The 16,096-nt window shown below is 34.3% G+C and overlaps 1 protein-coding gene across 1 annotated transcript in view; it reads left to right on the forward strand.

The window, feature by feature from the left end:
- The window catches only part of LOC110468097 (protein eyes shut homolog), a 597,595-nt gene that overhangs the window by 252,722 nt on the left and 328,777 nt on the right, over positions 1-16,096 (forward strand). The window contains exons 19-20 of the mRNA XM_077782364.1: positions 10,361-10,485; positions 14,066-14,190. Coding sequence (XP_077638490.1) covers positions 10,361-10,485; positions 14,066-14,190 — 250 coding nt within the window. The remainder of the gene's footprint in view (positions 1-10,360; positions 10,486-14,065; positions 14,191-16,096) is intronic.

Here is a 16,096-nt window from a genome sequence, read left to right on the forward strand (position 1 = left end):
TCTATGCAGGATCTTGCAATTATACAGTAAAAGATGAAAATCAACTAATGTTCTAGTTATCATGTGGAGCTCTTAGTTAAAAATCAACTTTTACTTCATCCCCATTGACACCCATACAATCTTTCCAAGAACAGCATGTAGTATTGTTCTACATGATTGTTCAACAGTCATCTGGAATAAAGAATAAGTACTTTACAAATAACACAGTCAGTAGAACGCTTGCACTAAGATGGTTCTTCCTACTAAGATGGTTCTTCTTTTCCCATTAATTTCTTTTATTGTGTTTTTAGCTCTCCAAGAACTATTATAGCTTTGTCCATTCTTTCGCCAAGATGCTCTGACTTTTTCTGTGGAAATGCTGGTTTTAAGTGTTCTAACTACATTGATGGCAGTCAAATGTGTCCCCTGATAAATAAACTGACTTGACAGTGTTCTCTACTGCTATTAAATGAAGCTATATGCTCTCCTAAAATGTCTGCACCACAGAAATCGTTGTGGATGCTAGTAATCTAGACAGATTGCAATGTTGTCTCATCATGCTTTTGGGAAATCTAAAGGAACAGGTTTGATTTTAAATGAGTTTTTCCTGGTGATTAAAGGAATTTTTTTATATATCACAGTTTGTTCTTGCTGTGGTAGCTCATCAGCCTTCTCCCCTGACCACCACTATGGGAAAACTTTTAGTTTAGTGTTTCTCAAATCAGTCAAAGGAACAGTAGCAGTTATTTATTAGTCATGATCATGGACTGGTAAGCCTGCCTTATAAGGAAAGGCTAAGAGAACTGAGTATGGTCAGTTTTGAGAAAAGAAGGCTTAGGGGAGGGGCTTACAGGGCCTTATTACCATCTTCCAGTATCCAAGAGGGTGTCTTGCAAGAACGTGCAGACTCTTTCTTCAAGGAATCACATGTAAAAAATGAGAGGTCATGAGTACAAGTTGCTCCTGAGGAGATTCTGGTTGGACACACGAGAAAAGTTTTTGCAATGAAAACAATCAGTCTTCAGAATAATCTTGACAGAGAAGTGATGGATTGGACAACATTGGATACTTTTAAGATTCAACTTGACAGGGTGCTGAGGCATCTTGTCTAAACAGTGTTTTGCCACAAAATGTTGGACGAGGTGATCCTTGACGTTGCTTCCAATGTGGTATTCTGTGAAGCAGCATTTTTTTCAGTTGACATTATTGCTTCACTTTTGTAAGTCAGTCTGTGTTTGGAAGGGATTAATTTTTGTCAGTGTTTCCAAATTTCTTAGTGCTTAATACTTGAAGCACTCAGCAGAGCCTGTAGGTATAGAATGTACTACAGATATGAGAACAAGTTGAGGGAAAAAAATGTTCAATTAAATTTCAAGTCTTTTTGTCTCTACTAGTATGTCATATTAAAACTCCAGTGTCTCAACTGGACAAGAGACATGCTTTGTATGTAAAGTCAAGACTTTACTGTAGGTCTAATTGGAATCAGGAATCTTGCAAAAAATGTATTATTAGTCCAGTTACAGAAGTTATAAAACTTACCATGCAAGTTATCCAAATACTGAAGTTCAATCATGGTAATAATAGTTTAATGCTTGAAACTTACAGACAAACTTTATACTTCCATTTGTTTCATTCAGGGAGAAAGGGTTATGGTGCATTGTCAACCTGAATCCTTTGCCAAGGGAATGCAGTGGGAGCTTCTTATTTTCTGTACTTGAGGGGCTTATGATAGAGGACACTTTTAAACATTTTCTAACATGTCCTATATCTTGCTTCTTTTGCTTTCTGTGTTACATCTGTATTTTTTTATGTAAGTGGTGTTTTATTTATGTTGGAAACTTGTCATTTGTTACTCCTAAAGATATTTTCGCCCAGCTTCGAATGTATTATCTCTTCAATGACCAGTAGTTATTCAGTGATCATTTCCTGATAGCCTTAATCTCTCATTCTGTGTTTATATTTTTCAAGGCATCAACTGTTATCCAGTATTGTGTTCCATAATACCACATAATTTATTCTATGCACAAAAAAATGTGTCACTGAAATAGTACTTGTTTTCACTGAGCTACATTGTAATTATTATAAAAAGAGACATATCAGCATACCGTTGTACAATGAAAATCAAAACTCAAACAAATTAGATATAAGTCTACTAGACCTAAAAAAGCTAAAAACAAAGCTCCAGGCAAGCCTAAGACAAGTCCAGACAAATCAGGCTTGATAAGCCCCGGTCTATGGCCTTGCAATGTTAGAATGAACAAACCCTGTGGTTTCTTGTTCAGCAATACCATATTTACTGAACTAAAAGGCAACAAAAGTGAGATACAGGATAAACTGTGTTGATATTATTTGTGAAAACTGTGAATATATGCTGAAATGGAATTTGTTACACTTCACTTGTTTTTTAACAATACCTAGCCAAAATTACTAACACTAAGAATCAGCTGAGATAGCCCCTGTGAAATGATCCCTGGGGATTCTAGCAATAAACTATAAGGAGTAGGGAGGTTGGTCTTCACAAGAAATAGCAGGCTGTTAATGATGTGCTCACAATTCTGCATTATGAGTGTTTTATCTGTATTATCAGAGTTGGGAAGTGCAGAGGTCTTAAATAGTACTTTAAAAATTAAACTGAAGTAGTACAGAACATTTTATAACAGAAGGGTTAACTGTGTTTAACAGCTCTCTTCTGTTCTCTTGTAATATTTTGTGAGCTCTTAACTTATTTTGTAAACTGTATTAACTGAACTCTTCTATTTTCATGTGCATGGTTCTCAGTGCAGTCATATACACACAGTCATGCACACAGGAGCTAATTTAAACCAAGAACATTGGACAAGTAAATGAAGAATAGGAAAATAGTGTCTGATATTAACCTGGATTTTTGTATCCTGGATTTTAAATGAATGCCTGGATAGCAGAAAAGCATGTCAAGGCTGATATTACAGGAGTTTACATCAGCTAAGGACCTGTCTTAACTTATCTCTTTATGTATAAGAACTATTAGTAAAAAGCTTAGAGAGATTCTGTTTGAGAAAGGATTGACCAGATGTTAGCTTTCCTCTATATGAAATCTCACTGCAAATATGGATTATTTTAGCAAACGGGAATGGCGGCTTTTCATCAGTTCTACAAGGACACAAGCACACACACACACACATTCCTGCTCCTCTTTTAATTCTGCCCACACTACTGGTATGTGAATAAATGCATATAGTTTCCAACTGGGTAGGTTAATAAAATAAAGGAGTGTCTTAGTTCTAATATATTTTCATCAAGACTTAGCCATTCTGATTATTTTACTGTATTCATTGTAGCCTGATATTCCACAGATTAACCTTTCCTTTAACGCTGTCACACCCCACCAACTGTGATTTAGCAAGTACATAATTTATTACTTAATAAGAATGTCCATGTTAAGCACAGTGGGAGCTTTTACTGGCAGTAAAATCTGCTTTTCTCATAGGGAAAATAAAGACTGAATCCAAGTGGACTGAGAAAGTTTAATGTCTCTTGTAATGAGAATGACCTTAGAAAGAATGGAACTTTTTATTAGCAAATGTTTAGTATGTGTTGTGATTGTCCCAAAATATTCTTTGAGAATAAAGACACTAATTTGACATACATTAATTAAAGTCAACAATTTCCAGGGTAACACTGTGTCCAGAGTAGTATATAGTCCTCATTACACTTATATTATTATAGTCAGGAATAAAGCTCTTAATGAAGTCCTTACTGTCCTATGATTCCATGGTCTTTTTCTTTTTTTCTGTAGATGCAATTAGTTCTCTGTTCTATTAACTCTTTTACAAGTTAAGAAGAAAGATTAAGAAAGTTGAAAAAAAGAAAGTTGAAAAGTTGCAAAGCTTCCAACTCCAATCAGAACAATCTGAATCTGTTTTGGGGTTTTACATGCAGCATTCCTCCTTTGTGAATAAGGATGCCTTGCATTAGGGTATATCCAGTTCAATATGATGATAGGGTCACCTTTCCAAGGGGATAGAGAATAAATTTCTTCTGTTTCCTTCATTCTTTACAAAGTCTTGATGTATCAGTTCATTCTTCCTTACATTTACTTCTGTGAGTATAAATTATATACATTTATAATTATATATCAAACGGCTGATATCTTTAAACCAGTCAGACACTCTTGTAAGCCTATGATAAGTTCTCATTGTTAGTGAAAATATGGGGCTGTTAAAAGTTAACATATGGATAAGGTTATAATTTTGTGGTTTGTAACTCCTGTTCTAAAAGTAGTTCTCCAGAAGAATGGCACTATTAATTACACTTTTAAAATTCATTTTACCTTTGCAAAGATATTCAATATAAATTAATGATGAATATGGAGAAGTTACTGACTATCAGAACCAGAAAATTTACAAGAATCTTAACTAGGAAGTCTTGGATTATATAATGTACTGCTCTTTTCAAATAAATTTTTCTCTAATAACTATTTTCATACCACTCTAAATTACATTAATAATTGAATTATTTTTCCCATAATCTAAGAAAGACTGCAGAAAGGAAAAGATATCTCTTGTTATTTCAGATTATAGATCTGTAATAAGGACTCTGATTCTGATATGATAAGAACAGAACTTTAGATGAATAAATGGAATACCCTTTAAAAAAAAATATATATATATACTCAAGTGCACTAATATTATTATTTTCTTGTTTATTAATATTGAATATTCTTTAAAATAGAACTAACATTTCCTGACCATGATGGAAAGTTATAATGTATTTTTACTTTATTCTATGGAAAATTTTTCTTCAGAGTAAATAAATTTGCTTCATTCTAGACAGTACATCCAATTAGAATAAGAGGAGGAAAAGGAAATTAAGAAAGCAATGTGATATGCTATACTTGTAGCTTGGGGAAAGCTGCATTGTCATGTTCTAAAATTAACAATCATAGCATCACCTTTGGGAAGGGTTTTAGAGATAATAATCTGAGAAAAGCTCTCAGGAGATTTGTGTAAATTCCTTAGTGGCTGCTTTCTTAAGTTCTTTCCAAAGAAACGTGCTTCAGAGTACATCAGGAGAAGAAATTTTCAGTAGTATTAGTGATGAGGCAGCTGTGGTGGTGTGTTTTTCTTTAATTTGATATTTGTTCAATATCTGTTCACCCCCCCCCCCCTAATCTCCTCCTCTCCCCAGTTGTCAATCTTCCCTAGCTCTTTCCTAACTCCCTCATCTTCAAGTTGTCAATCCTCCCTTTCCCTGCCCCTTTCCCCAGAACATTCCCTGTCACTCCTCCCAGGCTCCCTCCCCTGCTTCCAGAGCATTCCCTGTCTATTTAGTGAGGCTCAACACCCTATTGATTACTTTGTGCTATTCCACTCCCCTGCTTCCCCTGATAGGTTTGTGATATGTTAGTTCTGCCCTAAACTCCTCCCCTGCTATTCCCTTATTGGTTGCTGTTCCTATACCCCTCCTCCTGAATTCTTGTATAAAAGCTCTGCTCCCACTCCCAAAGAGGTCTTGGGGCTCACTGAATAAAACCATCCTGTTCACCCCCAAGTCCCATGTCACCTTCGTTTGTTCCCTCACCACCGACTGGGACAGCAGAGCTTCACAGGGGGAGCGGCCGCCCGTTCTCTTCCCTCTCGCCGCCTGGCACGCTTCCGCTTGGGGTGCCGCGGCGAGGGGAGTGCCTGCCGCACCACAACAGGCAGCTGTCCCATATTACTTTGAAAACAGAGCCATTTGTCTTAGGACAATCAATTTAACCCATTAGTGAAAACACAATACCAAAAATATCCATGCTGATCCAACATAGGATCCCAGAAATCACTAAGAGTTCACGCATGTGCACACAGAGGTCAATGTTCTTTTTTTTTTCTCAAATTTTCACACTCCAAGAGCAGTAGAACACGTATCTATTTATGTATGTATTTATTTAACATCATACACATTGATTGGTTTGTCTGCTGCTTCATCAGCAGCATCCACAATATTCAGACTAGATGTATGACCCCACAGCAGATAATCTACTTTCATGTGATACCTTCCTTTTTTCAGTGTTCCTTAGGGAATTGCTGCATCTGAACATAATATGATAAAAGTTTGTCCTTGTATATCTTGAGAGAAAAAAATCAGTTAAATAAAATAATATATATTTTATATTTTGTCTGTGAATAAAACTACTTAAAAGGGCAAAAATTATACATTGTATTCCAGTAAAGTGAAATTTACTATCCAAAAGGTTAGCTGTTAGAGAGTGAAGTATGATAAATAATGAATTTTTTATTTATCACTCTAGAAAAATTCCCCACTACCAAAAATTTAAAGCTTTAAGAAATCACGTTAAAATCGTAGATATATTTAAAATTAATCAGTGCTCTTACTCATTTTTTTTTTTTAATTAAAAAGGTTCTACACAAGTTTGTAGTGCTAATACTTCTTATGAAGGTCATGCCTCAGTAGTGCTGGGGTTATGTATTTCACTGGAAATGTCTCTAATAATTCTGAAGATGGTTAAATTATCTGGTTTTCCTTGCTCTTCCTTTTTTCCTTTTCAAGCTGGCGTATGAGAATCGATTAAATGAATTATAACGTCTATGTTTGATCGATTTTTCACTTCTTTAATTTAGACAGTAAAACTTTATATCACATTTGAAGTTAAGAATTATGATTGGGATAATAGAGGTGTGATTCCACTGGAAGTTAAAAAGGAAAAAGTTGCCTTGCAAATGTCAAGGCACCTTGTGATCCAAGATGATTAAAACTAAACTGTTTGCTGTACAAATCCCAAGGTACTGCTATATCTCAGTATCCATGACATTTAGCCAGTGACTTTTCATAGCTTATTAATAATGTATAGCAATCCCAGTGTAAATTTGCAGTGACAAATCTGGCCTGTTACAGTCGAGCAGTTAACTAGATTTATTTTGGACAGAAAATTCAGCTTTGGAAAAAAAAATCATGACTAATGTCAAAAGAGATTGCACATTTACAGGACAATTTTAGCTAAGGCATTTGCTCAGGAGATGTTCTTTTCACATTCATCTATTATTCTGCCCAAGATCCTAATTATCTGACCTGGAGGTATTAGCAAAATATTAACAAAGTCATCAGGGTTAACATTCACAAAGAAAAACGGATGTTCCCAAAAAATTTTATGGTGTGGTCTGGTCCACAAAATTCATTGATTCTACCAAGTTGACTGAGTCACATAAGCAGGTAAAGGTTACAGCATAAACATTCTCTTCTAAGTACAATTGCTGTTAATTATTGCTCCAGATAAACCTAATAAACTTCTGTGTTGTAGAAACCATGTTTTTTCTGAACCTCATATCTCACTGATACACAAATTATTCATAAGCTGTAAAAGGTCACAAGGCAATGAAGAAAGAGAGGGAGAGAGAAGGAAAGGTAAAAAAAAATGGACTCAAATGGTGAAATACAAAACAGACCCAATGAGTAATGAGTTACAAAGAGTGAGTTGCAAGATACAAATCAGTGTTACAGAGAAAAATGTGACTGACGTTTGGATTCTTGTAGATTTTCTCTGAGGCTGAAAGTTTACTAACAAAGAAAAAAATTTACTGTCACTGTACCAAGAATTGTCATAGATCAAAATCCTTCATTTAATTCTCTCTTTTCAGTCTTTTGTTCAGCTATTGCTTTGGCATATGTTCAAATTAAGATAATCACTCCTGATAATGATTGATATAAAGGCACAGCACAAAAGGGATTATATTTGCACCACAGTATGTCAGCATCTTATATGAGATGAAAAAATCTGCAGGGAATGACAGAAAAGAGAAAGATCTTTGTCAACATCCCTAAAACCGGTAATAAATAAATTGTAAATGCATTATTCTTACAGCAAATGAGTACTATTTTTTTCTACTTTTCAGTACGAAACTATTGATCTTATGTTGATCCTTCTGTAAGTTTAAAAGCTCAGACTCCACAGCACACTAACTTACTTTGTTAGATAAGCCCTAGGAGTTATTTGCTGATAAACCTAGATATGCATTTACTTACAAAGACGTACATTGTTTTCTGTTAGATGGTAATCAACATACAATATTTGCAGTGATCATACCTTCATATTAAAGCTATCTAAAAGACTCCGTTTTTTGTTTGCAGGATGTTCATGTCTTAAACAACACATAGAAATATCTTCCAGAGTGTTTCAGTTATGTTTACTTCTATTAATAGCAACAAGATCTGTATTCCATACCTACTTAAACTTTCTAATATCAGTTGTATTTAAATCCTACTGCTTCTGTCCTTCCTAATGTTCTAGAAAAAAAGCAAAGAAGGGAAGTAAGAATGTGGAGAGGCAGAACAAAAGGAGTAGATATGAAGGAAGGTGGGAGTGAACAAAAGATTAAGAAATTATTGAAGTGTTTGTCACATCCTAAGTGTTAATTTAATTAAAACTCTTAATAAAGCATAAAGCTGGTTGCAATTTTGGGAAATTTGTGAAAGCTGCTGATACTAAGCTGTTGTTTTAGCTTACTTTTAGTTGCTTCATAATTGTTCAGAATAATTTAGTTAATGGCATGGTTACCTTTGCAGTGATTAAGCATTTTTTGTATCACATCATGCTTTTTGAACAAACTGAATACCGTGCTATTCCATTTTTTACCAAAAATATATAACACATCAGTATGCTAAATGCTTCCAATATTCTAAAGTATTCTATAAGTTGAATGATTGTCTGACATGGGAAAAAGGGCACCTTGTACATACTGATATATGTAAGACCTGATATACTAGATATCTGGGAAAATTTACTCCCTTCAATTTGGTTTTTTCTGGTCTTTTAATTTTTTTTTTCTTAATATGCTCTGTAGACAGTCTGAAGACAAAGGTATATGAAGAAAACTATTTAAGATTTCAGTGATCTGAATCATCCTCTACTTTCTTTATTCCACTGAGCATAGGTGAATGTTGGGGTGACTAATGCTGGGTATATGAAGTTGTGTTCTAGCTACTGGACTTTGACATTTACAAATAGGATCAAAGTACCAAACAGTATCTTCTCAGTGATTTTTTTAAAATGTTTTTCAACCAAATAACAGGTGGGTTTATGGAGCACTCATTAAGGTGTATTTTCCATGCTTTTTCTCTCATACATTATGACTCGATATTTGAAAAATAGTAGTGTGTGCTTCAGTTTGTTTATTTTCCAAGCAGTGTGCCATAGCTGTCATCTGTAGTTGATGTAGACTTTGACAAATCTGTTCTGTTATTCTTTTTGTGGTAGATTCCAAATTGTCATTACTCAGAGTGTATTCCATACAAAACGAAACAAACATAGTCTAGTAGTCACAGCAAAAATAAACCAAAGTATAATTTCTGATACATGGTGTAATAATCCCTCAGGAGGTGTCACACACATGTGTTTCATGGTCCACCCTCCTCTTTTGCTGCACAATGTGGAAAGCTAAGGTAGGCACTGCAGGTACCTCATTCTAATTATATATGTTGAATTCATTCACTGTAGCCCCTTGAAGAGTAGGTGACTGTGACTACTTGGATTTACTCAAAGACACTTGGGTAAGGTACTCATCTCCCTCTTAAATGAGGCAGAAACCTTTATGCTTTTCACTAGACCCAAGACAACATTACAAGATGTGCACCACCCAGTTAGTAAAAGGAGTTTTTGAAACATTGTTTCATGTGAAATATATCCATGTACAACACATCTCAAAAGAGTAAATTTTATTAATACCATTATGGGACCATGGTTTTTAGAACATATTTGCATATATCCATAAAGCTGTGTGCATATACACAAACACGTTTCAATAATGAAATTAGTAGGATTTTTGAATTTCATTAAAGGTCTTGTAAATCTTGTAATGTATATGTTGAAATATGGAACTACTTTGATATCAATTCTCACATAGAATTTACGACCACAAAAATACAGAAGAATTTTTTTAAGAAAACTAATATTTTTTGCCTACAATAATAATTAAAGATTGGGACCTGAAGATTAGCTTTTATGCTGTTGTTTCTATTTGATAGTACACATTTGTCAGCAAGCAGATTTACAAACATAGGCTGCAGTTACTTAGCTAAATTATTTTAGTAGACAATCTCCCAAGAGTACATAAAGAAAGGTTTGTATTCACCTTGATAGAGCCAGTACACTCTAATTGAGACTGTTATGCTTGATTGTGGTCCAGATGTGAAATTTTTGGATGGGTTTTGCCATCATAAATCCCTTAAAAGATCAGCATGTATCACAACATGGAGCTTGGAAGTGTTCCAGTAAAATACCTTGAAACAGAAAGCAATGTTTGATGTCTTGTTAATACACACATTTTAGACACATTGTTTTCATACAAGGTCTATTTTGTATGATATCTCTGCATAGTATAACACTTTGAAATGTTGTTTTCTTCAGGTGTCTTGCTGGATTTTCTGGACAATTTTGTGAGATAGAAGTTAATGAGTGTAATTCATCACCCTGTCTGCATGGCTCAGCCTGCGCTGATCATATCAATGGATACACTTGTAAATGTCAACAAGGTAACTGCCATATGACAGAGCAATCTTACACAATGATCGTTTTGAATTATCACTGTTGCTAGTGAGAAAATTGGTAAACTATACCAAGCTCTTTTGTTATATATGAACTATAAGGTACAAAAATGCTATCTCTTTGCAAAGCTTTTTGAAGGAAATCTAAAGAGAATTAACTACTCCAGTAAGCACATGTGAAAGGCTTCAAAGTAAAGCAAGCTCACTGGCTCTAATATATCTAGAGCCAGGTTTATAGTTTATGATCTTTACTAATATAACTTACTGACCAAGCCATCAAATAGTCACTGTTTAACAGCAAAATAATTTCACTACCTATAGAATGAGATTGACTGAGGAGAAATTCTGAAGACTTTAACTAACATTTTTATTATTATTCTTAGTGTTTGTGTTGTAAGGCATACCTATGCTTATTCTGCTGGCTGGGATTAAAAATAATTTTTAAAATAATTTTTAGTTAAATAATTTTAATTTAAAAAATAATTATTTAATTTTTTAAAAATTTTCATTCTATTATAAATAGAATGAGGCACTGGCTTAAAAAGTGAGAACTGATTTCTAATTCTGACAGATATCAACTAAAACAAGTCTAGTGGCTTATGAAAATATAAGAGATTTAGTATTTATACACAATCAGCCTGCATTGTCTTGCAATCACAAATTTAATCTGTTCAGGATTACTTACAATCTCCTGTCATGTCTACTAATAAAAAGCCTTTTCTCAACATAAGTAGGATTTCTAATCCATATACATAAGTAGAATCCATAAGACAGTCTTAAAATAAGAAATATATGAGTACCTGCCTCCTGAAACTTTAATTTTTTCAGTTTAAATCTATTTACTATTTTACTCACTTCCGCTGCTGAATGATTTCTGTGAATGTACTGACACAGGGTTTCTTACTGGTTATTTTAGAGATAATTTAGACCTATTTTACATTATAAATACTCTGTTAACTCATGCTATCTCCATATATGTGATCTAGTTACATTGTGCCAAAATATGTTCACATTGTTGGTTTCAGTTTACAAGAGAAAACATGCTAGCAATCTCTCCTGAAGGGACCATATATATATAATACTTCTCTAGAGTCTTTCTACTCGTTCTACATTTAAAAGAAAGAACATTGAAATTTGAATATTAATATATTTGGCATTTTTTCTTATTCTGAATTCATCTTAATGCAGCTTACAAAATTATATTTAAGAGATCTTTTTCAGAAAATATGGAAGATTCTGAAGCAAACAAATGCATGTGTATAATGACAGTCGATTTGGCAGTTTATTAATTTGTTTAGTTGCTAATAAGGAATGATTTTCTAACATCTAAGACTTAAATATATTTGGCTTACTAAAGGCTAATTATGTGTAGTACTATGTTGATTACAGCTTAATATTCCTTAGCAACTTTTCTTAATGTCAAAGAGATACTTGATAATTCAGAAAAACATCATAGTTCCGATATATGAACCAATAAGTGAAAACTTTTTGGACTTTTTCATTCAGAATTCATGATAATAAAGATCTTTCCAATCCTAAAAAATCTGAGTCATTACCTAACTTTAGTACTGCATATCCACCTGGTATTGCATATGGCCATATCCCTCTCCATCAATACTAATGACTTAAAAACTTAAAGATGTATTTTTTAGTCATTAAAGAGCTTCACCCAGAATATATTGCCAAGTACATTTTTTTTCTTATTTTTAAAGCTCATTAAAATAATACATGAAATATATTTTAATATAGACATTTAAAAATTGCTCACTAGCCAAGAACTGTGATTGCTGTCTCTGTGCAACATGGAAACTCTTGGTATAAGTAGGAGAAAGTTTTCTGGAGCTTTGGAACTCACTGCTACAGCTAACATGTTTTAAATACCTCCCAACCCAAGCATGGCTGACTTTCTGTTATATTCCTTTCAATAATACCATGTGTTAGTAGGGGTGAAAAATCTGTAAATCACTTTTCCATTAGGCAAAAACACAGAATAAAAACCACATGCATCAAGTATATACATAATTTTTACATATCTTGAGGGTTTTTTTAATTAGTACTGTATTTTCCAATGTTATTTGAGCCTCTAAAATGTCTGAACAGATGAGGTTACAGCTCTGAAAAGGGGTGAATTTGGAGTGGCAGGGGAACCTTTGAGAAGAGTAACTTTTTCAAAGTTGCACATCTGAAGAAAGGGATTAGAAGAAAAAAAAATATCATCCAGAGAGAGAAAGTAGAAATACCTGGGAAAAAAACTGGCATTTTTTGCAGGCTTTGACTGTTCACATATAATAGATCTTATATTTTTCTTCTTAGCTTCACCTATAGAAATATGGAGCTGGGATTGGGGATTCTTTGGTCTGTAAAGGCAACAATGGGAAACAACTGGGCAGATAGTCTGATATGCCCTTAACGGATTCCCTGTTGTAATTTAATGAAATGGGAAAGGGATAGTACCAAGACTGAAATAGGAATAAGGCAGATGATTGCAGCTTTCCAAAAACTTCCAGAGAACAAAGTGAAGCATGTGGTGACAGCATATGATACCAGGAAAGGGAATGGATTTAGTTCTGACAAATGCATTTTGTAATGGATCATGAATTTTGTCAGCTATTGTCCCAGTAGCAGGCCCCATACCCTTAAAATAATAGATCCATGTTCAGGTTCTGTGGCTGCAGCTTCAGGCTGTTCAGGTGCAGAACAGTGTGGAGAGATGTAAACTCTGTTCTAACAGCACCACAGACACCTCAAAAGCAGCAACAGCAGCTGTTGGAATTAATAGCAGGCTCATGGATTAAGTCTTTAACTGGGCAGGCTGCTCTTCACCAGGGCAGCTAAAGCAAGACTGGAATGTAACAGGTGAATCCATTTGGTGCATACTCTGAGGTGAAGTCTGGACAGTGACCACTAGATTTATAGCAGCCAAGGACTGCTAGGAGGCTTGTGAGGCTGTTGGGGTTTTCTTTGTTAGTTTGTTTAGAAATAGTAAAATGGAGAAAAAACAAATCTGTAATAGGTGATGGGAATATCATGACAGAAAATCTGGTGCTCTTCATTAACTAGCCATATTTTACAGAGTTCTGGGTTTGTATTTATAAAGCAAATGGACTGATTCCATTTCAGTTTAGCCTACAAGGAGGAAGTTTGAGACAAGCTTAAATTACATGATCTAAAGCACAGGTCCAAGATGAGAATTTAGCCTCTAATTTATGGTGTACGTACTTGTAAAGGAGATTTTAGTAAGAAATGCTAATAAAATAAAATTTCCAGTAATCTACCTAATGAACTGTGAGAAGATGGAATCTCATAGTGTTTAAACACAAAGTATTTGTTCAGAAAATGTCTTCCTCATTGACCTGGTACAGTATTCCCAGAGTTTCCCTTTTTAGTTTCTTCCCTTTATTTTTTTCTACTCCGAGAAACCACAGCCCAAAAAAGTTCATATTCATGCCATAATATATATGTCTAAATATGTGAGACTGGATGATAGTTACCCATACCTTTTTTCCATTGACACTCAGTAAATGGATGTGGATTTTATTGGAGTTTGCTTTTCTTTTTTGTCTGACAGGATGGGAAGGACTCCATTGTGAGTTGGATGTTGATGAGTGCATATCCAACCCCTGCATACATGGTATCTGTGTTCAGAAAGAGCCCAGCTTTGGTTACTCCTGTTTTTGCAAGCCAGGATTTGTGGTGAGATGCTGAAATTCTTTCTTATCTTTCCTTTTACCTGGCTGCTCAACGTTGCACAGAAAATACTTTTTCTTTTTAAGCTTGCTCAGAATTGTTGATATATTTCTTGAATGAAATGGAATCACAGAACAAAAGTGACGTATGCTTTGTTCAAGGAATTCACCAGGAATTTCTCCCTGTTCCAGTGACTCTTTGTCTACAATTTTGTAAAGTCTTATTTTACCATAAGGGCTTGGTAGGTAAAAATGGATCTTAACAATGCAAATAATCTGACTAAATTTACTGACAAACTATCTTGAGAAGGAAAAAAAATCTCATAAAAATTAATATAATTTTTGAAAGGTGGTTTTTACAGAATAGAATGGGTAACATTGATACTTCCCACAGACCACAGTAACTGCTGCCTTTTTGTCTGTCTAAAGCAGATTGGCTTTCAAAACAATGTCAAGTAGTCATGAAGGATACATCACTTGAAGGCCATGGTCTTCTTATATGGAAAACAGTCAGATCCTTATGTTACAATAATCTCATTTTTTCCTTAAATATCCATGCTTATCTTACATGAAAAATTGTAATGGAGAAGATCAGGTTCACAAATTTTTTAACATTTATGTCTGACCAAAAAACCCAAAAAAACTTATGAGTACCAAATAAAACCACCAGAGAGAAAGATTAAAATCTGTTTAGATCAATTATTTTTTCAATTAGTGCAAAATTTATTGGTACAAGTAAGTGTTGTGTAATGCTGTAGAGACTAGAAGTACAAATAAACCAAAAAGGGGTTAGAAGGAGGATAGAGTCATTGTTATTCAAATTACTCTTCTGAATGTTAACCTGGCTCAGGGAATCTTTGATTTACTTATTGCAAAAAGTTTGAATAGCATATTTGGTGAGTTACCAGATGCTAGCTCTGCTTGTTTTCTTCCTGTTTTCTTCCCAAAGTATTCATTAATAGCTCAGTGATGATGGAGCTAGATAGATATTTGACCCATGGGGGCAGTTTTTCTATTAGTACATAGTTTGCCTATTAATTGTACAGTGTATTGTAGAACAAGCAAGCCTTTGCAGAAAGAAAAGTAACAAGCCTTTGAATCAGCTGAAGTTTAAGACATGTCATCTTTGCTTTTTATTCAATTATTCATTTTTCCATCTTCAGCCCCTCCAATTCCACTATGCTTTGGGAAGAAATACAAAAGTAAAACAAAACATGGTGGGGGATCCACCACAGAAACATTTTTAATATACCTATCTTCAGTGTCAAGGATAAGAAGCTATGCTCTAAACAGCTCAAGAGGTATATTGGTTCCTAACTGGTTCCTAACCATGAATAGGTGTGGAGTGGAAATAGTAAAACTCACAGAGAAATAAGTATTAAAAGAACTCCAGCTACAGTGTGTATGTAAATCTTCTGTACTCTGTGTCTGTACTGCTACCCAAAGTATGGATCATAAAGCATAGATTGTGAAATCTCTCATAAATTTTCAGAAGAAAAGCACAGTCAGTGGGATATGAAATAAGTGTTTACTTTTTAAGTGGAACCATTGATAGACATATACCTACTTTTAAATCTGCACAAGCTAAAAGATTCCATCCCCCTGCACGGAAACTGTTAAGGCATTTACAGGCACTTTCAGTGCTATCAAATTTATCTATGACTACTTAATGTACCCTTCATGCACACTGGAGGTTATCCACATCTGCTTGTTTCTATGAGTCATAAAATCGTAATCAAATGCTCTTTGCCATTAAATGTAGTAGTCATAAAAACGTACTATTCTGTCACAGGAAAGTCATACTGAAACATAAGTTTTATAGGATGAAGAATGATTATGAGCTTGCTCAAACTGATCATTTGTTCTATATGTAGAATTAGAAAAGAGCAAGAAGGAAATGCATGAAAACTGAC

This window comes from Lonchura striata, chromosome 3, assembly GCF_046129695.1.
Source record: "Lonchura striata isolate bLonStr1 chromosome 3, bLonStr1.mat, whole genome shotgun sequence".
NCBI lineage: Eukaryota > Metazoa > Chordata > Aves > Passeriformes > Estrildidae > Lonchura > Lonchura striata.